Source organism: Euprymna scolopes, chromosome 14 (genome assembly GCF_053919585.1).
Source record: "Euprymna scolopes isolate OS-2025 chromosome 14, ASM5391958v1, whole genome shotgun sequence".
NCBI classification, from domain to species: Eukaryota; Metazoa; Mollusca; class Cephalopoda; order Sepiida; family Sepiolidae; genus Euprymna; species Euprymna scolopes.
In genome coordinates this window covers 130,675,012-130,699,899 of record NC_136495.1, presented here as the reverse complement: position 1 = coordinate 130,699,899, position 24,888 = coordinate 130,675,012, and the positions used below count along the sequence as shown (strand labels likewise).

At 34.9% G+C, this 24,888-nt stretch overlaps 1 protein-coding gene across 1 annotated transcript in view; it reads right to left on the bottom strand.

Annotated features, from left to right (window-relative positions):
* Positions 1 to 24,888, bottom strand: part of LOC145293269 (apoptosis-stimulating of p53 protein 2-like) — a 54,725-nt gene that overhangs the window by 25,515 nt on the left and 4,322 nt on the right. Inside the window, exon 2 of the mRNA XM_080139864.1 lies at positions 1,736 to 1,935. Coding sequence (XP_079995990.1) covers positions 1,736 to 1,935 — 200 coding nt within the window. The remainder of the gene's footprint in view (positions 1 to 1,735; positions 1,936 to 24,888) is intronic.

Here is a 24,888-nt window from a genome sequence, read left to right as displayed (position 1 = left end):
GGCATACTAAATGTAAGGTAAGAACTGTATTCGCCTTGTTTTGCACATTTTTTTATAATATTTTTTAAAAATATAGTATTTTTCAAAATATAGTATTTTTATAACAATAGTATTTTTTAAACAATAGTATTTTTTTAATAATAGTATTTTTTAAACAATAGTATTTTTTAAATAATAGTATTTTTTTAACAATAGTATTTTTTAAACAATAGTATTTTTTTTTATAAAAAATGTTTTTAAGAATAGTTTTTGAATATTAATTTTTCTTTTTGTTTGATCAGCGCTCTGCATCTTCCAGCAGTTTACAGCAGCTGCCCGGCTCTGCAGAGGTAACATTCACGGAAATGCGAGTCAGTAAATGAGAAAGTAGCTTTACAGGCTCTAATATCAACTTCTAGGCTAGTTTGAAATTAAAGACTGAAAGAGTTGCTGCCAATATATGCTTTATAATAAAACAATGTACAATGTCACTCTAGGCATATGGTGATATAATAGCAAGTGCCACTTCGTACTTAATTCTGCAAAATATTGTTTTTTTTATGATCAAAGTATGTCTTCACGCAAAATATGAGACAGTTAGCAGGGACGTGCATGGGGGTGGGGAGTGCTACGGTTGCCTAAGCACCTGCCCCTTTTACTTCTTTTAAAAGTGCCCTTTTTAGAAAAAGGGATCATATAGGCCTTTGCCCAACCAACATTTTTTTCACTTGAGCATATGCTCTGAAAAACTTCTGTGTATATCACTGACAGCTGATAAAACAATTATATACAGGGTGGAACGATAAAATTGTTGCCCTAGAAAAGACAACAGGATTCCATTTCTGTTTGATAAAACCCGGTTTTCTTTTTTTTTTGCTGAAGACTATCTACTCATTGGCCAGTTTTGTACAAATCCCAAGAGCGAGAGGAATCTTCTATCATGTTTGAAAATGACACATGTTTAACGAGAGAGATTGGAGATGTGCCACCTTACAACTCATGCTCTCTACTGATCCAAGATATAAGAAGACCAGTGCCAGCACCCTCAAAATATATCATTGGATTCCCACAAATATCAGGGGCATGCTCCGGGTTACAAAAACAAAGTTTCCAGTCACAGTTATGGTCTTCGGTGTGGTTTCAAGTGACGACCACATCATGCCACTTCACATCTTTGAAATCGACTTGAAAGTCAACATCAAAGTTTGGTCATATGTTGAGAACAACACCAATATGACATCCCACAACATCAAAGCCAGTCTGATCACAGAGTATTTGCTCAACTCCTGCTGGCACTTACGGAAAAGGCATGCTCCCTGTTCCGGACCTGTATCGAGGCTGAGGCTGAAGGCGGCTACATTGAATAGATGTCAGTTCTACTACCTAACCAAGTTACCAGAATTGATTTTTTCAATAAAAGCTAAAAATAAACTGTAATGTTGTTTTCTTTAGGGCAACAAATTTATTGTTCCACTCTGTACAACAAACTGTTTCTTTCAAAAAACAATATCTTCTGTTGTTTGCTTTCTTCATAATGAGTTTCTCCTACTGATTTGGTAAAAAAAATTATTCTATCTACCTTTCAGAATTGGTTACGAAAACAATTTTACAATTACAAAGCTTATTCAATGCATTGCATATCATCTAATGCACATTTAAAAGGAAGAAAAAGAAAGAACCCGAAGATCTATAGTTAAATTATTTTTCATTTTTTTTTTTTTTTGTGGTTGGGACTCATTGTTTGAAAAATACTTACAGCAAGTTTCTTCTTTAATTTTTCTAATTCAAGAGCGGCCATCACGTTGGGGTTGTCTGAATTGACCTTGGCATTTGCATTCAATCTAACTACTCGAAATTGTTCAAGTTGTTGGGTCAAATGGTCAACTTTGGCCACGGCAATGTTCAATTCCTTCTCCTTCTCACTGAACAAGACCTTGATAGAGTCCAGCTCTGCACCTGAAATAGAAATTTATGCAAATAAGTAAAAACAAAATCTAAAACTGATTATATATATATATATATATATATATATATATATATACACACATATATATATATATATATATATATATATATATATATATATATATATATATATATATATATATATACATACATACATACATACACACACGTTTTATTTTTTATTACCGCTTTATCTGTCCAATTACATATATTTTGGTTGCCGGACCATATTTACAATCCAGTAGCCTCGTCAGACCTTACAGAAACGGCTATTATTAGTCAGACCTTACAGAAACGGCTATTATTATTTGGAAGAAGGATTTTAAAATAAATACGAGAGAAAAAAAAAAAGGAAAAAAAGGGAAGAGAAAATAATAACCATTTCTGTAAGGTCTGACGAGGCTGCTGGATCGTAAATATGGTCCAGCAACCGAAACATATGTAACTGAACAGATAAAACGGTAATAAAAAAAACCCTGCATATTTGCTCTGCAATAGTATTGAACACTCTCTTCAGGTTTTACTAATTACCATTTTTGCCATATATATATATATTTCCTGTCAGTCAACTATCAACTAGATGCAAACTACTACTACCTGTCTGCATTCTCAGACTACACTCTAAAACATTGGCTAACTCCACCACCTCTTGCAGCCTCCAACGCCTTCTGTAGTTTCTAGCCTCATGCAGCTATCAGGTTCCAGAGCCCATTGACATCCGGCTACTCATTCCAAAGCCCACTGACGTTTCCAACAACTGATCCTGCACATACGATCTCTATTACCTAAATTACTTTTATTTTCTCTTTATTAAACGAATACCAAGGTCTCCTTCACACCACCTTTCACCCTTAATGTAACAATTGCCAGCATAAGTGCCAATTTGAATATGCATCCGTTTCTCATATTTTAATTTGATTGGCCAAGGCAGTTCCACTTGATTAATCAATAACCACCAAACTTTGGGTGAGCTCGGGGTAAAAATCATTCATTCACAGTCCACTGAACACAATTCAGAGGTTAAAATAAACAGACATTAAAAAAATTATTATTATTATTATTATTATAGCTGGATTTTTTAAAAGTTGTAAATACAATTTGTTTTGCAAAGACTTTTCTGCATTATTGTCTACTTATTAAATATTTTTGTCTTTAATTTAAAAATTATATAAAAGGGAGGATAATTCACAGTCCACTGAACACTTAAGATTTTCCCCTCCATTGTAGAAATTTTATTTTTATTTATTTACCTCCCCGTTCCTTTCTCCCCTCTAATTGGTGTATTTTCTTCTCTTTTTTTCTCCCCTTGATACTCCCCCTCTCTCGGTGAATCTGGTGCTACTATTTCTGGCTGTGTCTCACGATATTCGATAAAAGGAAGAAGGAAAAAAAACAACAACAGACTGGCAGAAGAAAAAGAAGGCGCCAGAGCGGTGTTACGCTTTTGAAAACACCAGAGCGGTGTTGTGAACTTGGAATTACGACAGAGTAGTTTCGCGGCCTCTGCTTTACACCAGAGCGGTGTTGTTGCAACCTTCGAACTAAAAACACCAGAGCGGTTTTGCGAACTTTGATATGCCAAAAGAAGAAAAAAAAAGCAAGTAAAAAGTATATTTGTTAAAAGTGTTCTTAAGCCGAACTATACATTTCCTTCCTTTCCTATTTTTCTTTCTGATAAAATTTATACCGGTTTACCTTGGCCCTTTTTTTGTGATTAAATTTCTTTCGAACACTTAGTCTCATGCAACGGGATAAAATTCGTTGAACGTGACGATAAAATTCCCGTTACCATTTGAATGCAACTCAAGTAAATACGTACAATTCAGGAATAAAAATAAACGGACATTAAAAAAAAAAACTTATTTATAGCTGGACTTCTTATAAGTTGTAACATGTTTATTCAGCTCGAAAAACATACAGTGTTTACTGATGTATTAGAAAATTCAAAATGTTTTCGAATCTATGTGTACAGTAAAATAAACTCGATAATTCATTGAAAATTGTTTTTAAGAGTTAATGTTCATTTGATTTCATATTAGCAAAATATTTTAGTTAAATAGATTGGATATGTTTCAATGAATAAAGTTTAAATAGATTGTCAGCCGATAAGTTATATCTGTGTGTTCGTTAATGTTCGTGTGAATGAAGAGAGTGTTGTCGAGAGAAAAGTGAGCGACTCTAGTTCGCAGACTCGGGTCAATTGGGTTCCACTGGTTTATTGAAAAAAAAAATGGCCCTTTTAAAGGATTCGGGTAGCTCCCTAGAAACCCCATTTCAGATAAATTCAGAAAGTTTTCTGATCGGTCTAAAATATAATTATGTTTTTATTTGGGAAAGTGATGCGCAGACAATATGCATACAAACGTTTTTGCATTTCGATTTTGTACGTCGACGTGTAAACATCGACGCTGTCGCTACATACCAACATAAACGATAATTTTTTTCACATTTTGTTCAGTTAAACTTTACTTCATTCCGATTCCTTACTGTGTTATTTTTTTTAAGTTTTAATTAAAATTTAGGTAATCTGACATTAACTGATGGTAATCAATAGGAAGTTAGGATTTGCCGGAAGTAGGATTAGGGTTGCCGGAAGTAGAAGGTTATAGCCAATTTCTCGTCCTCCCATGAAAAAAGTTATGAGCTATTGTTTGTCACATGAATACCTTCATTATTTCTCGCTCAATTTTTAAGATATACTATTTTTAAATATAAAAATATCCGTAAACGGTTTGGTTTTGTTACATATGTTGGTATTTATACAAAGAGAGGCGACAGATCGATTTTTTTTAAGTATTGTAGCAGAAACAAATAGAACTCTTTTCTTGTGCATCAGTGCCTCCCCTGACTGTGCGATATGGCACACCACCAATCAGAGGCATAGCGCAGGGATCTTCCTTACCCCCTTAAGGAACTATAACTGCTTGCTTCCGTCCCGGACAAGAAAAACTCTTCCCTTTTCCAGCAAGACGTCAAAGAGAGCGGACCTCTCTCTCTCTCTCTCTCTCTCTCTCTCTCTCTCTCTCTCTCTCTCTCTCTCTCTCTCTCTCTATCTATCTCTCTCTCTATATACATCGGTATCGACGGTCCCCACTTGAGAATAATAACCGGGCAAAGGCAGACGAGTTCTATCCCAGCTATATCTAAATGACATCTTGCCTTACTTCAATAAACCTTTTCCTTGCAAGTTTTACGAAGTCGTTTGTTCGTTTAATCAGTAGCTTGTATTGAAATATTCATTTTATTAGGGAGTGCCCGAAAAGCATTAACTAAACTCCCTAAAGTATGCCCTTTTAACCAAAACAACAAAATCATTTTTAATGTCTGTACATAATTTTTCTCGTATTCTTTGATGAGCATGTTTAAACATTACCAGCCAACAAAACAAACGACTCTACAAACGAATCGTATATATGTACCTATTTACAATACCTCCCCGCGGGACAGAGTTAGACACCAGGGTCGTTTTTTAACGTGGAGAAAAGGTACAAAACTAAAAAATTGAAAGAACAAGAAATGGAAGTGCAGCATCTGAAGAACAGATACTACACTTTGAGGTATTTATTTGCTCCTCCACTGAGCAAATTAGGCACAAGGCCGATTTTTAAAGTGAGGAGTGAAGGGAAAATGGGGACCAACTCCCCGGGGAGTAGGGGAGCTGGATAGTGACAATTGGTATGAAGGGTTGCCCCTACATTGACCAAGGTCTTATATGTGGGGTTTCCCCCACATATGGTCTTTACTTGCAGTATCTGCCGGAACAGATGGTATTTATTTGCTCCCCCACTGAGCAAATTAGGCACAAGGCCGTTTTTAATGTGAGGTAAAAACCAGCTCCCCTAAAAGTAGGCAAAAAGGGGGCACTCTGGTTACCAAAAATAATAATTGTCCCAGTATAGAGGGTTTCCCCTCCATTGACTGGTACAAATTATCTTAAGTGCAGCATCTGCCGGAACAGATGCTACACTTTGATCTTGGCTAAAAAAATATATGTAGTGTTTTGGCATAAAATGGTCTAACGACTGTAAAGTCTGTCAAAGCTCAACAACCAACCAGTATTTTGAAACATGTTAACAAAATAACTTGAACAAAGGAATTGTTTAATAAAATATCAACCTCTTAAAAACAAAGCAAAAGAAATTAGAAGGGAAAAAGCGTGAAGACAAGTGTATATTTGGCTGGCCGCTGGCGGCGCTGGCCTAGCTATTCTAGAGTGAGGACGCACAGGAAACGGACATCATAATTTATGACGGTCTTCACTATTTCCGGTGAACTTTAACATCTGACCTTTAAACAAAAAAAACACTTGGAGGGAACTCCAATTTTAAAATAGTAAATCCAAATTTGAAAATAAGTTTTATATAAAGATGACACACTTAAAACTAAGGGGAGAAAATGAAGCAGCCTCATAGTATGCCTCTGAGAAATCATTTTAAACACTCTTAGATACTGCGCAAGGGAAAAAAAATAAAGAAAAACCGGTTCTTGTCTAGAATTCCCTATATATTAAGAAAAATAAAAAGGATCTACATGTACAAAATATATCATTTTCCAAATATTACGTAAATTGACCAAGTAGTTTTATTTTTAACTAAACAAAAAAAAAAATCAAATGTTATAAGTAGAGGAAAGAGGAAATGTCTCACGTCGCCATCTTGAAGAAACAAGGGCGATAATTTAATTCAAAATTACTAGATTAACTTTGTAATGCCTACGATTTTCCATAAATCATTTGAACATGATTTTCTTTATGCAAATAAAACTTGATCAATTTATGTGATTTTTATAAAAAAATCTTTTTGTATAGTCACAACTACGTACATCATAAAAAAATTTCTGTATTTAATATATCTTATTTTATATAATCTTGACAAGCAACGAAAAATCTTTGACATATATACTCGTGATGAAAAGAAAATAACATGAAAAAAAAAAGTCACAAATTATAATCCTATAAAGAAAATCATTTGTAAAGGAATTTGGGTTTTTCTAATAACATTTTAACATCTATCAGTTTGAAGTATTTTGAATTACGTCCCTTGTCATGCAAAAAGGCGTCGGGAGATCGTCGCTCATAGTTTAGTCATAAAATTTTATTGCAGTCTCTACGAAATTACTAAGACAAATTTTGGTCTAAATATTTGAAATCTTACATAAATTGTATTCACATATAGGGCAAGTTATGAACAGTACATAACACCCGAGCAAAGCCGGGCTGAACTGCTAGTTCTTCCTATATTAAAAACAAAAATAAAGAAAAATCTGGATGACGTACATACCCATGACAAACCAAAAATAGCATATTCCAAAAATCACATAAGTTGATCAAGTAGTTTTAATCTTTAAAGAAAATAATTTTTAAGCAATTAATGGAAATTCATAGGCATTGCAACATAAATCTCATACGTTTCGAATTATTGTTGAGTTATCTCCCTTGTTTTGTATTTTTTAGATATTTTTAAAAATGGCGAGTGAGAATCACTGATACATAGAAAATTTGATTTCATATTTAATAATAAAACTATTTGTTCTATTTATATGATTTTTGGAATATGATGTACTCCTTTCACCATAGATAAGTACATTATATATTTTTTGCTTCGGTTTTTAATATAAGGAAAATTCTGGATAAGAACCATCTGTTTACGATGTTTTTTTCGCTGCTTTTTTTTTTTTTTTTTTTTTTTTTACACAGTGATCACCACTTATCAAGGCCCGGAAGCCACTCAGGGATAAGGGTTATTGCAAGTACATTACGTTAGTGTGGAGATTTCATGAAGTGTTTACTTAAGGGGGCGGTTCATTAGGAATTTGTTAACATTGGACTTGAAGACATCCAAGTTGTAGTCCGGAGGGAAGCAGGCAGACGGAACAGAGTTCCACAGGCGTGCAGTTCTGTTCCTGTTAAAAATTCTATACAATTGCTAAAAAAAAAATCAAAGTTTCAACATTAGTTTCATTTCCCAAGAAGAAAATCTCATTTCAATTATCATACGGAGAATGGTCACATATTTTGCAATTAAACAGTATGTAAACTTAAGTAGATTTTAATTGTTTTTATTTCTACTTGGAGAAACGATATAATAGTTGATGAAATTGCTTGACAAAATGTAAAATTACTATGTTGACTTCTAACATGAAGACAAGTTTCAACAAAGATCAACGAGAAAGAAAGGCAGAAATTCCATGGAAGATTTGAAATAAAATTTAAAATTAGAAACTCTTAACCTACTTAAAATTCATTTGAAAATAAAACTAAAAACTTAAATTTTATACCCTTTTTTTTAAACACATGAAAGCCCCTAAAATAAATGCATTCGTACGAGTAATATCTAATCAAGAAAGAATATTAAGCCTAACTTTATGAGAAAACAAAACTATATGAAATACAAATTGAGAATTTCAATAACTGGATTGGATAAAAAGGTCGGGTTTGTATTACTGTACACATAGATTCGAAAAAGTTGTCAAAAAAATATATAATAAATAAATGTTATCAAAGGCAAGATAATTTACTTTTCTACCTAACTGGATATAATTTTCGTGTTTTTATTCAATTTAACAGGTTTATTCAGCTCGAAAAGCATACAGTGTTTACCGATGTATTGGAAAATTCAAAATGACGCCCGACTCTCTTTTTAACACGGTAAGTTTGGGAAAAGGTGTTATAAATAATAACCTAGACAAAATACTGTTAGAAATTCGCTCAATATATGTTACCGTGACATAACTTGACATATATCCGGTGGTTTTTTTAATTGTATTTTGTCTAGTTTATTATTTATAACACCTTTCCCAAACTTACCGTGTTAAAGAGAGAGTCGGGCGCCATTTTGAATTTTCCAACACATCGGTAAACACTGCATGTTTTTCGATCTGAATAAACATGTTACATTGAATAAAAACACAAAGAATATATCCAGTTTGGTAGAAAAGTAACTTATCTTGCCTTTGATAACATTTATTTGTTATATATTTGTTTTTTGACAACTTTTTTTAATCTATGTGTACAGTAATACAAACCCAAAAGGTCACATGATTATGCTCTCAATTACGTTCGGAAAAAAGATAACATGACCAAGTCAACATTAGAAGCAAAAGAATCGGGTGTTTAATCAATGAAAATGTCTCCCATCTTGATCTGCTTTCAGTGAGCTGAGTAAAGAATATAAAATAGGCCAGGAAAATCATGAGATTTTGATGGTTTGGTTTTACGACATATCAACCCTTTTCTGGTTATTTAATGCTGAATCCAGTTATTTTAGAAAAAGTATGGTTCAAGTTGTTTACATCTTCAAATATTTATTCATAGACTCAATAACCTCTCCCGGGGGGGGGAAGACTCAATAACCTCTCCGGGGGAGGGGGGAAGACTCAATAACCTCTCCGGGGGGGGGGGGGGAGAAAGACTCAATAACCTCTCCGGGGGGGGGGGGGGGGAGACTCAATAACCTCTCCGGGGGGGGGAGACTCAATAACCACTCCGGGGGGGAAAAAAAAGACTCCATAACCTCTCCGGGGGGGAAAAAAAAGACTCCATAACCTCTCCGGGGGGGAAAAAAAGACTCCATAACCTCTCCGGGGGGAAAAAAAAAGACTCCATAACCTCTCCGGGGGGGGAAAGACTCCATAACCTCTCCGGGGGGGGAAAAAAAAGACTCCATAACCTCTCCGGGGGGGAAAAAAAAGACTCCATAACCTCTCCGGGGGAAAAAAAAAGACTCCATAACCTCTCCGGGGGAAAAAAAAAGACTCCATAACCTCTCCGGGGGAAAAAAAAAAGACTCCATAACCTCTCCGGGGGGAAAAAAAAAGACTCCATAACCTCTCCGGGGGGAAAAAAAAAGACTCCATAACCTCTCCGGGGGGAAAAAAAAAGACTCGATAACTTCTCCGGGGGAAAAAAAAAGACTCGATAACTTCTCCGGGGGAAAAAAAAAGACTCGATAACTTCTCCGGGGGAAAAAAAAAGACTCCATAACCTCTCCGGGGGGGAAAAAAAAGACTCCATAACCTCTCCGGGGGGGAAAAAAAAGACTCCATAACCTCTCCGGGGGAAAAAAAAAAAGACTCCATAACCTCTCCGGGGGAAAAAAAAAAGACTCCATAACCTCTCCGGGGGGAAAAAAAAAAGACTCCATAACCTCTCCGGGGGGAAAAAAAAAAGACTCCATAACCTCTCCGGGGGGAAAAAAAAAGACTCGATAACTTCTCCGGGGGAAAAAAAAAGACTCGATAACCTCTCCGGGGGAAAAAAAAAGACTCGATAACCTCTCCGGGGGAAAAAAAAAGACTCGATAACCTCTCCGGGGGAAAAAAAAAGACTTAATAACCTCTCCGGGGGAAAAAAAAGACTCAACCCCTCCGGGGGGAAAAAAAGACTCCATAACCTCTCCAGGAAAAACTGAAAAACAGGAAATTTCCTAGCCTTGTGTTTTACTTTGCCTTCGTTAAGAGGCAAGTAAATAGGATTGTAACAGATAATATTTAATATTAATCTTTACTCATAAGAAAACATTGAACTTTCAGGTGGTGTAAAGTATAAAATATCATTTTTTTGCTTTCGTAGGGTAGAGAGTGTCTAATGTCTAATTGGGAAACCTAACTTATCCCAGTTGCGATTTCAATCTATGGTCATCAGACTTAATAAATATAATGGCAGAATGAGAGCAGTCTTCTTTAATGGATTAAATAAAAGACAGATTTTAGAATTCCTAAAAGATCGATGTCTATGACAAGGGTCTGGAAAGTACAACAGCTGAAATGTTGTGAAAACCATGAAGATAAAAATAACAGTTTGAATATAAAATAAAATCTGTTAAAAATGTTTCCAAGTTCCACTTTTGTCCACAACTTACTTTCGCGTTTCTCTTTCTATCTCTCTCGAAATGTATCTAAAAATGAATCTCCTTCAAGGTTCAATTATGTAGAAAAATTGATTTTTAACTGAAATGATATGAATAACGACACTATATGATAAAGACTGATGTGTATTTATTAGTATACTAGTTGTATATAACCGGTGTTGCCCAGTTAAAATATATTGCTGAGCAAAAAGATTCACCGGTAACCAGAGTTATCCAAGAAAATACATTCTGGCAAAAATTTAATTTCACTATGACTAATTTTTGTACAAAATTTCCAAAAAATTAAAGGCATGGTTATTTAGAAAATTGTAAACAAACGAACGGTAATGATGTAATTCTATGAATTTATATGAATACTAGCAGTTCAGCCCAGCTTTGCTCAGGCCCTATGCACTGTTCATAACTTAATGTGCATAAGTATGTATATATATATATATATATATATATATATTAGAAAGTTTGACTCGTGTCAAGGTAACCTTCATCTAAAAGTTCAAATGTTTAGACCTAAAATTGGCTGGATAGTTTTCTAGAGACCTCAAAAATTCAAATCTTTAGAACTTTGACCCCTTAGCAGCCAAAAATCGATTAAACATCTTGCTCTATGTCTGAATACACTTTACATAAAGTTTCAAATGTTTAGACCAGTTTTGGCAAATAACAAATAGGATCCTGAACAGAAGTGTGCGTTCTATCCCAACCATTATCAATGGACCAGAGGTCATCTCGTCAGCGTCAAACAAGGCCAAACTATTTGCAAAGAACTTTGCAGCTAATTCTACCCTCTGCGACGAAGGCCATCAACTCCCCATATTTCCTCCTATAACACAGAACAAGCTAGGTAACATACAAATATCCGTGCATGAGGTCGCCAAGCTAATCAAGAACCTAGATTCCAGTAAAGCAACTGGCCCTGATGGCATCTCAATTATAGTGTTAAAAAGCTTCAACCAGAACTTGCTCCCATACTTACGAAACTATTTAAGCGCTGCCTTAAGGAGAAGTGCTTTCCGACTCCCTGGAAGACCTCATCAGTTTGCCCTGTATTTAAGAATTCAGGTGATAAGTCATCTCCCTCTCAGTACAGACCAATAAGTCTCCTGTGTGTTATTAGTAAGTTGCTGGAATCCATATTAAATAGAGAAATAGTCAACCACCTCAGCAGGAATAACCTTCTTAGTGACACACAATATGGTTTCCGCTCTGCAAAATCTACCGCAGATGTGCTGACGGTTATATCTCACAGGATTAGTGAATCTCTTGACAAAGGCTTCCTTTCTAGGGCAACTGCTCTTGACATATCAAAGGCCTTCGATAAGGTATGGCATAAGGGTCTACTTCACAAGATTTCCAGCTACGGTATAACTGGAAATGTTTTCTCAATCATTAAATCATTTCTCTCCGATAGGCTCATAAGAGTAGTGGTAGATGGACAAAAATCGGAGGCCTGCAATATAAATGCTGGAGTCCCTCAGGGGTCAATCATGGGCCCAACTCTCTTCCTGATCTACATCAATGACCTCCCTAAACACATACTTAAATCATTCGTTGACATCTATGCTGATGACACGACCATCTACGGCAACACATCAAAGGCTGTAAATGACAAAGTTCTCTCTGATTCTCTCTTCTCTGATCTCGAGCGCGTGGTTCAGTGGGGGAAGATGTGGCTGGTTACCTTTAATGCATCCAAAACCAAACTCCTATCCTTACATCATCAACGCTCTGATCCCCATCTGGCATCAATTGTGATGGATGGCTTTCATCTGGGTGAGGCCCCGTGTTTTGACAAGCTTCTGGGTTTGACCTTTACTCCTGATCTGAAATGGAACACGTACATCAAGTCTGTTGCCAAGGTCGCTGGAAAGATGGCGGGATCCTTCTACCGCTCCAGAAGATATCTCACTACTGATGCAATTCTCTATCTATATAAAAGCCAAGTACGTCCAAGGATGGAATACTGTTGCCATATCTGGGCAGGAGCTGCTAAAAACAGCCTATCCTGCCTTGACAGAGTACAAAATAGACTTTGTGGCTTAGTGGGGGATGCCCTTTTCGCTACCCTGCAACTTCTCTCCCACAGAAGAGATTGCGAGCCTATCCTTGTTTTATCGTTATTTCCATGGCAAGTGCTCGTCTGAACTCCAATCTCTAGTCCCCCCTCGCCAATCTTTCACGAAAAACACCCGTCTAGCTGAATCCACTGTGAAAAATTTCCCCCACTCTATATCTGTGCCTAAATCAAAACATGGATTCCATGAACAAAGCTTCTTTCTTAGAACTGCACACCTGTGGAACTCTGTTCCGTCTGCTTGCTTCCCACCGGACTACAACTTGGATGTGTTCAAGTCCAACGTTAACAAATTCCTAATGAACCGCCCCCTTAAGTAAACACTTTGTCAAATATCCATACTAACATAATGTACTCACAATAATCCTTATCCCTGAGTAGCTTCCGGGCCTTGATAAGTGGTGATCACTGTGTAAAAAAAAAAAGACCAAAAATTGGTTGAATAATTTGGTAGAGACCGCAGAGGTCAATTTTTTTAAACTTTAACCCCTATTATGACCCTTTGTTTTGGCCTCAAATCAAATTAAAAAGTTTGATCCATGTCCAAGCAAACTACATCTAAAAGTATTGTCAGAGGAGTTTGGTAGAGTTGAACTGAAATTGTTGAACTTTGACCGCTTGACAACCAAATTTCTGACTGAAAACCGATTAAAAAGATTTTCTCAAATCTCAGTACCCCTTATGTCAAACCTCGAATTTGGAGACTGAAAATTGACAGAGTACTTTGGTAGGGAAATGTACACACACACACACAATTTCACTTTTATAGATATATAAATAGATTAGTATGAACATTGGTAAAGTATATTTTTGTATGTAATTTTTGACGGAAGGTATACACAAGTAATAAAAGGTTGATTTAAAAACTGTTATTCCCAAATCTGCAATTATATTTTACAAGACTGAATCTAGTCTCAAAATAAATGCAAGACTAGAAACAGCCTGAAAATAATTAACTGTAATCTAGCCCCTATCAGTGGCACCTGACGATGACTTGAGTGTGTCATTCAAAAGTCTTGAAGTATTTGAAAAAAGAAGCCCAAATGTCAAGGACCTTTCCACAATGTAATCACACGTTATATGATAAGTATTTACAGAGGAGCTGAATCTGAGAGGAAGTAGGGCATTATTTGCATAACTACAAATACTTACCACAAATTAAATTAAAAGGAGAGGAAGACTCCCCACGAGGGCAGATTTAGATACAAGATGGGTTTTCGATGTGGGGTAAATCTAGCTACCTAAAAATTGATACTCAAGATTGAAAATAAATAAACATTTCATCAGTCTAAAACATTTTTTTGCTGACCGAGGACAGAAAAGATGAAATCTAACAGCAAAACAGATACTACACTTTGCTCTTAGCCAATAATGAATATTATTCTTATCAATAGGAAGTCTATATCAGTGATTGCTCACTGGCAATAAAATGTGATGTTCCTTAGAAACTGAGTGACAACAAGTCTCCTCAGATTGCCAACAGTCTATACTTCTTTCAATAACGGTTGCAAATCATTATATATTATCGCAAGTTGCTTGCAATTGATCTTTTGCTAGCAACAACCATTGATCCCCAATGGAATTGAAGTAGCAGCATGCTCCTCCAAGGTTTCAGTACTCTCTGCATCCTTCAGGGGCAAGTCTTGTTGGTGCTTTTCCTACTCTGTATTTCCATCCTCCTTGATCTTTCATGACCACTTTATATGGTACAAGCTAAGGCTAGTCTCATCACATGTATGTTACAAAATTCCTAGCAGTTTCATTTCCCGTGTGATGTTCTTTCTGATTATTATCATTTTTATGGAAAACGCTTCAGACAAGACATGAAGCTACTTAATGTAATGAGCTAAAAAAATAAAAATAATCCTACTTCAAGATCAAAAACTAGTCAATATATTCTGATTCAGACAAAAATAATGAATGCGAGGACTAAATGATGAAATAAGGTAAGTGAGAGTTCTGAGGTTGTTAAAAGTAAACCCAAAGTCAACTTTCTGTTCTAGAATCATCTACATATTAATACGATAGCGTGTGTGTTATTTTCAGTGTCACGCTTACATCGGGGTCGTTTAATTGGTATGTACTTCCATTTCTTGTCGTAAATAATTTTACCAAGAATTCTTCATAAGTTTTCGTTTCGATTATAGCTGAAGGAACTCAAGGTATGTATAGATACATATATTTTCTTCATAAGTTTTTATTTGGGCTGCGAGTAACGCTAATGCACCCAAGTCATATGGATATATATATATATATTTTTTTTTTGGAAATCGCAACTTTATAATATATAAAAATCGATAGAAAATTAACTCTATAATAATATATGCGATATCTGCAAGAATTAAAATACCATATTTAAGCGTACTTTACGACCGGGCTTTGCCGGGCGTTCCTGCTAGCTTAGATAAATACTTTATTATTCTTGTATACTACAAAGGTTATTTTGCTATCTAATTTAGACAAATGTATGTAAATTTCATAATGACACTGACAAGAGAATCGCTCTTCTCTAAATGTACCCAGGCATTAAGAACTATTAGAAAGTCACCAATCAACAGAGAGGGTGGGCAAGAGTAATAAATAGATAATTAAGAGAAATTCAATAATTTGTCCAGTTAACCTTTTATGACCTGAATTATGATATAGATGATTAAAAAATACTTATTGTTAATTTTAGATGACGATATACTGGATGTAGACAATAAACAGTTGCAATCTGGAGGTATCTGGTATCTGGCATCTGCCCAGATACTGAATTAATACGTACAAGGCGTGTTTGAAGCAATTCCCACTTTATTTATACTGCTGTAATTCATTTATTTACGACCGAACGAATTAGTTCAACTAGGTCATAAAGGGTTCATTATCAATCTTGGCTAATTAAAACAACGGTGCTAATGCAGAGAGTGATCCGCGCTATTTTTTCAATAGTATTTCCACGTTTAATTAAAGTTTTATGATATATATTTTTTTAAATTTAATTGTAAGGCTAAAGTACACAGAATAGGTACAAAACACCCTCCCAATGTTAAGAAGGGCTTTTTAAATAATAACGTTATTATTTCAGCACGGATCACTCTCTGCGTGAGTACCAAAACAAATGTTTTTCAAACATAACTCAATCCTAGGACCAAATTATATTTTAGCAATGATTTTGTGTTATTAAAAAAGCGTTTCGGGAAACAAACGTTAATTAATTCACATTTAGAATCATAAGAAAAACAAACACACATTCTGAATAATGAACTGGAATCTTAGGGACATATCAATCATACCAGTTATTAGGTGCCACAGGGCTTATCCTAATTAATACTTCTGGTGAACCAAGTGCAAAAAAGATCCAGACAATTGCACTTAATGGAACAACGAGGATTCTAAAGAGAGCTCTCGGTTGGTTTCAAAAAGCAGGGTAATGTTGGCAGCTGGTTTGGCTGCTCCATACCCAACGTTAACATCTTCAAAGGAAGAAAATTAAAGAAAAGGAAAAATAAAGACAAAATGATTTCAATTGAACTGGAAGAGCGTTGCTGTTTCGATCGGGATCCCTGGACTTTGGAATAGATTTCCAAGAGAGGTAATAAATGCGCCAACGATGCAACAATTAAAGATGAATCTGGACAGATGCTTAGCTACTGTATCCGCTTCTGCATAAATTTTTAACATCCTTTCTCTGCATGTCAATTGAAGCATGATTTTAATTTAAATTGAATCGAAGATATGCTATTTAGAAAGTATTTTTTTAAGCAAATCAAAAGTTTAACTGATTGACTCAAAACATATGAACTAGTATTCTGCATTGAATATCATTTAAGGTCACATTAGACAAGTTTGGGGAAAGAAGGTAACTAAGAATGAAACAATTTCAAAAGATAAGATAAAACTTCTATAACGAAATGAACTTCACGCTTAAGTATCAGCTGAGTTTGCTTTTTTTTTTCAGGAATATTTTCATAATCTGTAAATTTACTCTTAATAAATAATAATTAACTATGCAAATCTATCTAATAAAATTTAAAAAAAAATCTTTGAAATCGTGTCATGTCATTTGTGTGCATAAAAAATCCATATAAAGAATACTTTGTTTTGAAAAATGTAAATAACAAAGGGCAATAACTCGTAATCAAAATGGGAAAATATATAATTTTAATAACATATCAGCGATTTAACAAACATGAAAGAAAATATTTAACTAAAAAAAATAAGAAAAATGAGGAGACAAATGGTACTTGTACAGTTTAATCAAGACATTAAAAAAACGAAAATATCAAAAAAAGTTTAAATTGTATGTATCCGTTATGGAACGAAGTTCTCCGAAAAAAAAAAAATTTCACTTAATTTCATAAGTATTTTTTTTTTTTTTTTTTTTTTTTTTTACAGCGAAAAAACAATTTATGATACTGAGCAAAATTTTCGATTTTTAGGAAGAAAAGCTAGTATTAAAGATAGGAAGGGTGTCAGCGCTTTAACTGGAGTTATCTCCCTTTGGCATTTCGAAAATTCAAACATTTTTTTTTTTTTAATCCAAGATGGCTGCCTTCAACGCACTCTCATAAAAACGTGTTTTTCCGCTGTAAAAAAAAAAAAAAAAAAAAAAAAAACTACTTGATGAAATTAAGTGATTTTTTTTTCCGGAGAACCTCGTTCTATAACTGATACATACAATTTAAACTTTTTTCGATATTTTCATTTTTTAATGTCTTGACTGAACTGTACAAGTACCAGACAAATAATAAAATAACCATTCCTAAAACTAATATACAAACAGAAACTTTTATCGGTGTTGTTTTGCTGGTTTGGAAGACCAGAAGGCTCAAAACATTCCCATGAATATCAGTGATGAAGAGTCAATCATAAAGCCAAGTTAATTTACCATGGTGCCGAGTGTGGTGCCTCATTAACAGACCTGAGCCGTTAAGAAAGTTACATGCGCTCCAGTCTCCACTCATCTTCATAATGATCCGTTGAAATGCAAAGTTATAGAGAAGGTCAGCATATTTTGATTGCTCCCAGTCCTTTGTGGTCACTGCCATATGTCCAAGGGTTGTTGCTAATTCTGTGAATTAACGCTTCTTTCTCCATGCGCTTTTCTATTATATACTTTAATAAACTCAAAATACATGCAAAATATATTTTAGTTCTAAGATTGAGCTATGTTTGAAAGAAAATATTTTAATTTTTCAAAATACGTAGCCATGATTTATAATTAACTGAACAAATCACTCAGTTTCTCTTAACTATCTATTTATTCCTGTTAGCATACTTGGGCAGCATTTTTCTCTTACGCACGTTTCGTTGAACAGTAGGGATAATTCCTGTTCGTTTCTCATGCGATCCCTTTTAGTTATGTGTCAAGCAAATGTTCGAACGTTCTGTTAGAGTGTAAAAAGAAAATGGATTAAGTGTGTGTGTGTGTGTTTTTTTTTTTTTTTTTTTTTTTTTGTAACAGCGCCGCAGTGGGTCCAGTGTTGGGTTAAAAGGAGAGAGAGTTGGGCGTTGGTGTCGTCGGCGGCCGTTAGTGCGCCGATTTTTATTTAGGAAAAAAAAAAGAGAGACAGAACTTGAGAGTTACAGCGTGTTTCCTTTCTCTAGTATTACCGTTGTCGTGGTTGTTGTTAGATTCCCTCCTCGCGTTTTAGTTGGATTGAATAAAGAAAACGGAAAAAAAAGAGTGAATTAAGGAAAAGGTAGGCCAAAATTGAGGAGATATATTGAATTTTTTTTTTTTTTTTTGATTGATTACATTGTATTATATTTGATCCTCTGTTTGTTGTTAAGGTGTAAGAGAAATAGAAAAAAAAACACGACACAAACAAACAGAAAAAAAACATGATTGACAAAATACAAAAAAAGAAAGAGAAAACAATAAAATAGAGAGGAGAGTGGAGGAAAGACTCGAAAAAAAAATAATAGAAAAAGAACTGAGAGAGATAAAAAGAGATAAAAATGCAAAAGCAAAAAAAAAAAAAAAAAAAAAAAAAAAAAACAGGGGGCGAAAAATGAAAAGAACGCAAAGGTAGACAAAGACAGTGAAAAATTGTAAAACCTGATAGTCGGTGATTGAAAAACCCTGGTGACTTACATTGTGAAAAATTTTCTGAATATCTTTTATAATTGAGTATAATTACTTTTTTTTTTATTCTTGAAAAAAAAAAAAAAAAAATTTGCATGATTCTTAAAAAAAAAAGAAAAGGCACTGTCATAAGTGTGCTGAAAAAAAAAACAACAAAAAGGACTGTATAACTATTATAATCTTGGCGAAAACAAGAGTAATGAAACCTTGCTAAACTTGTAGTTTCTTGGAATTTTCGACTTTGAACTTTTTGATTTTCTTTTTTTTTTTTTATTACTTTATTAAATTGACCTTTTGAACCTTTGGGGACCCAGAAGGGGAATAACTCACGTGACGAGCTGGAGTGGAGAACGAGCATTTGTGAGCATAGAGTTCGGGTTAGGTATATGCTCTCTTTTCTAACAGGTGCACCAACAACAGAAAGGATAAACAGCGGATGAAACCCAGCTGGTATCGATGGCGGTGGAAAGGCGACGGTGTGAGGGTGGTATAGGCAGATGACTTAGACTTATTCGTGGGGGGTGAAATGTGGCATGACCGCCTCTGGGAGCGATGGAGCTCCCTAATGATGGGGGGGGAGATTGAGACCCTCCCCCCAAAAAAAACACTAAGTAAGGTCGGGCAATTATGCTGGTATTAACTGTTAAGTATTATTGGGTGCCCGGGCAGCAGCGGGTAACCTAGCTTAAAGGATGAATTTGCGTTTTTGTAAAATAGACATATACTTTTAAAAATGACAAGAGATGTCATTTGAAAGCTAGAACGAAATATAATTTCGTTCTTGGCCTGGAGAAACCCAACTCAAGGACGTCTGGCTTTTGAGTATGAGGTTAGCCCGGGGGGGGGGGGTCAAACTGTCAACCCCTCTGAACGTGTGAATGGAATTGAGTTGTGATCACCGATTCTCAGGCCATGCAAGACGTCGGGACTTCCCGTTGCTGATCGATGATTGGTCTAGTGGCTTACTCCAACCAACCTTTCCTTGAAATATAAGCAAATGCCCACGCCAAAAATCTCAGATTGAGCTGGATCGTGAGAGAAGCGAATACTAACCAAAGACCGCTGCCACCGTAGAGAATGGCGAACGAGATTCAGGAGTGTTTTTTTTGTAATGAGATCGAACTGAACAATTGTACATATGTAACACACTTTGTAAATTTCGTTGAATTAATTTGAGTAGATTAGAAACATCTGTGTTTGTCTTCTTTTGGCTTGAGAAGCTAATTATTTTCAGCGGACGTCAGCATATCAACCTGACAACGAGGCCTGCGGTGCGGAAGAATCTTGTAAGGAACTCTCGGAAGGAAGACAATCATGACTATTGCGACTTTGATGGGGGGGGGGTCAGAGGTCACACATAGTTGCGAACGTTTTCAACTTCCATGGGTAGTCTTCATGCGAGTGAATAATTAAAAAATTGCATTTAGTGGATTTATCAGGAATGTTGATTAAAATCGTTAAAATCACTTAAGCGTGCCCTCGCCCCTCCCCCCGTTGATGATCAGTTTGTTTATGCGAATAAGTATATGCCTTAAGAAAAAATGCAGAACTATTGCCCTGATTCATTGAACTGACGAGTGAAATACATTTGATGGAATAGAAAACCTATTTGATACTCTTTCCGTTTTCATGAGTGGGCCACGCATCTGGCATTAGATTGGAGATGAGTAGAGGGGGGGGGGAAATCCCAACACTAAAATATCTTTAGGAAATCTTGAGAAATCAGCAAGTAGTTGAAAGATAGAAGGTAAAAGCAAACTTTTTTCTTTTTCTGTGTAAGAATAGAAAATAACTCTTTTTTAAATCTAACCTGGCTAAACAAAAGGAAACATACTTTTCTTAAAACCGTCCAACATATGCCAACCTGTAAAACAAACCTTAAACTAGTGGTTCCCAATTAGTGTGCCGCGGAATGATTACTGGTGTGCCGTGAAGAGATAATAGCTAGAAGCCATTTAATTTCTTGAACATAATGGCACCGCCCAATACCAACTTTAAAGAAGCCATCAAAATCTTACTGCCTATGTTCTATGTGTGGGGAAAATAGAGAAGGCGTGCCGCAAAAATGTGCTTGTGTCTGTCTGTCGTGCAGGCTGAGAAGAAAAAAACGAAAAGATCAAAGATGGCGACTGTGGTCTTTTAATGCCCACGATCTTCAACATTTCTTGAAAAATCGCATCTCACACGTGATTCTGAGGTGCGCTCGGGCAACAAGTGCAGAAGCGTTCAGACTTGTGTAAAGTGAACATCGGCAGACTTTTCCAAACTTGTTTACATTGGACTTGAAGGCAACGATATTGTAGTCGGCCAAGAAGCAAGCCAGCAGAACAGTGTTCCATAGGCGTTCAGACCTGTGTAGAATGAACATCGTCATGCGAATCAGACTTTTGATTCACCATGTGAACTGGGATTTTTTTTACCTAAACAACATTAACACTAAAGCAATTGTGAAAACTCTTGAATATTTTCAAGACTAAGAGGGCGTCTCTCTCATAATTCGCCCACATAATAAATCATAAATAGATAATTAAGAGAAATTAGTCAATTATAAATCATAGCTAATTAGTACAATTAAATTTTCTTTTTCAAACATAACTAAATCCCAGAACCAAGATATATTTTAGCATGCATTTTGTGTTGTTAAAGCATATTTAAAAAAGCGTTCAGAGAAACAAGCTGAACACGCTCGATTCCTCTCCACGAGTCAAAAAATTTACTTTCACCAGGACTAATATTTGTGCAAAATTTAAACAAAAAAAGTTCAAAGTGTGGTTATTGAGAACATTGCGAACAAACGAAAGATTTGGGGGTCAGTTTTACCCCTATAATGCCCATTAGGGGGAGGGGAGCAACCAGAGTGATCCAGGAAAATCCGTTCTGGCAAAATTTTACTTTCACCATGACTAATGTTTGTACAAAATGTTTTTAAAAATCCAAGGTGTGGTTATTTAGAAAAGTGTGAACAAACAGATGAACAGGAGTGAAATACGAGGTCCAATCCCTCCTTTGTCGCGGAACCAACACATTAATTAATTCACATTTAATATCATAAAAACACAAAATCATTCTGAATAAAGATAAAACAATTTCAGTTGAACCGGAAAAACATCGCTTTTTTCAATCAGGATTCCTGAATCTTGGAACAGATTTAATAAATACACCAAAGATGCAGCAACTGAAGGTGAATCTGAACAGATGCTGGGCCACTGTATCCTTTCCTGTGTAAATTTCTACCACCCTTTACCTACATGGCAATTGGAACGTGCTTGTTTTACTTTTAGCTAAATAAATTGAAGATAAATTGTTTTGTTTTTTTATTTCCGAATGTTTGTGTTTTATGAAAAAAAAAACTATTTTATTTCGTAGTATTCGCTTTACACTTTTCAATCTTTGAATTTAAGTATAATCTTCGTCTTGTAAATCGTTCGTTTTTATTATACATTCAGAATTGGCAGAAGAAAACAGAGAAAAAAAAATGAAGATAAGCTTCAAAATCAAATCAAGTGTTTCCTTTTCTCTCTATAAGCCACAATTCATGTGAAATTATACTGAACACATGTAAATTACATATCCACAATAATATCATCATCATCATCATGACGGGTCCTAACCCGACGGACCAATGTGACTCTTCCTCTCCAGAGTTCCCCGTCTTCCATCAGTTGCCTCAGATCTTCAGGTTCACAGTTGGCGTCGTGTTCTATTTGTTGGATGTACGTGGACCTAGGTAGTCCTTTGCTTGCGCATCCGTATCTTGGAGTCCATAGCAATACATTTAGTGAGTGATGTATTGCTATGAGTGATAATAATATAGTAGTTATAAAAGAGATAATTTTATAATTGTATTAAATATGTATATTTAATCTCCTGCCTTTTCTTTAATGCATCATAAGTCTTCATACTTTTTTAACACAAATTGTATTTTAAGAAATTAAACCTAATATCGTTATCTATAAATATAAAAGCGAAAATGTATGTATGTATGTATGTACGCTTCTCCTCGATGTCAACAAAAGGCTTCTTTCAGAGAAGTGCTCGCTCACTTCACAACTTAAAACTTTTTATGTCATCTATAAATTGTAATATCTCACACTTAATCACGGAGCTCGCCTGTCTATTTAATTTTATTGACTTTCAAACGTTAATTATTCCACATTTCCCGCATCGGCACGCGTTACATTCGGTTTTCGGTATAAACAAAAAGCGAAACTCCACTCTAATCACAGGCCCAGAGCCAGTGCTCTCTAGAGAGCTAAGTAACGTTTGGTCAATGTAGACTTCGTCATATCAGACGGTAGCTTTCATTTCGAGACGAGGGAGCGGGTTTTTATAAACAAACAAACCGATTTATTGACCTCATTAAAAACTGTCCCGCACAAAATGCTAACTCCTGAATAGCTACCGCCGCACGTCAATCAAAAACGCGCACCTGTTTATTTTTCACACTTTACTATTTTCCAACTGCGCGTCGTCAAGGCTTCGTTTTTTTTCACGGGCATGCGCGTCAAGGCTTCAGGGTTTTCACACACACCTACAAACACCCGGGCAACGCCGGGTACCCCTCGCTAATTGTTTAATAAGTATTAGTCCCAATAATTTTTTTTTGAAACCTATATAAATAAAACAGTAGATGTGTGTAAATATTTAACCGATAAACTCTTAAACTACTGGTCACATAACATTGAAATTGGCAGGAAGTAGTAATCGTTCATCAAGGAGGGTTTATAACGAATAAAATCTTTGTTTGGATGGGTGAATAACAGATACAGACGTCAGCAAGTTGAAATGCAAAAATGTTCATTTCAATTTTGCTGGCATATTTCTATTATTTTGTGCATATGTAAGCTAATCATAGCTAAAAGTGGTTTAATGTTAAAACTGTATCTGTCTCTCAGGTTAGCAAACATGGCTGGAGCCCGAAATGTTTTGGTTTCAATTCTAACTGATGATACTCAAGTTTTTTTTTTAACTTTTGAAATCAGTACTATATATATATATATATATATATATATATATATATATATATATATATATATATATATATTAGTGGGTGGATGATTATTAATTGGAATAGAGAAAAATCAAAACTTCTGGTGGTATCGGAATCGGAAAAATGTGTGCCTATTTTCCGATACTGAAAACGATTCCTTTATCTTTTTTTTTATTTGATTTTATTTGAAACAAAATGTTCCACTGCTGGTAGAAATAATAAAATAAATATTTATTCATTTTAAGTTACCAATGAAGCTAAAAGCTATAAATCATCCCCACATGTGTTTTTTTTTTACGTTTCGAGAAACTATAAGCATGTTTAACGCATGTTTTTACTGTAATCCTGACAAAATAACAACCTTATAGTTAAATATTTAGAGATAGAAGAATCGGAATCAGAAATTTTATCGGAATGGAATCGGGAAATATATTGAAATCGTCCCATCATTAATATATATATATATATATATATATATATAAATAGAGAATTGGTTCTGTAATAAATACGTAATTTTCATGAACTAAAATATACAAGTATATTTTATGACGGGCATATATATAATAATATACTATTATATAAATAAAATAGTAGATGTGTATGTATGTGTGTGTAAATATTTAACCGATAAACTCTTAAACTACTGGTCACATAACAATGAAATTAACAGGAAATAGTGAACATACACCAAGGAGGGTTTACCAAGTAAAATCTTTGTTTGGATGGATGAATAACATATACAGAAGTCGGAAAGTTGAAATGAAAAAAATGTTCATTTCAAGTTGCCGACATTTCTATTAGTTTTTGCATGCGGAAAATTATCATAGCTATATATATATATATATATATATATAGTTTTAACAAAAACAAAGACTTCAAAGAATGGGTTGATAGCAACAAATAGTGTATTTCATCGTTAGTTACAATTGTTTCAAGACTATTCGGA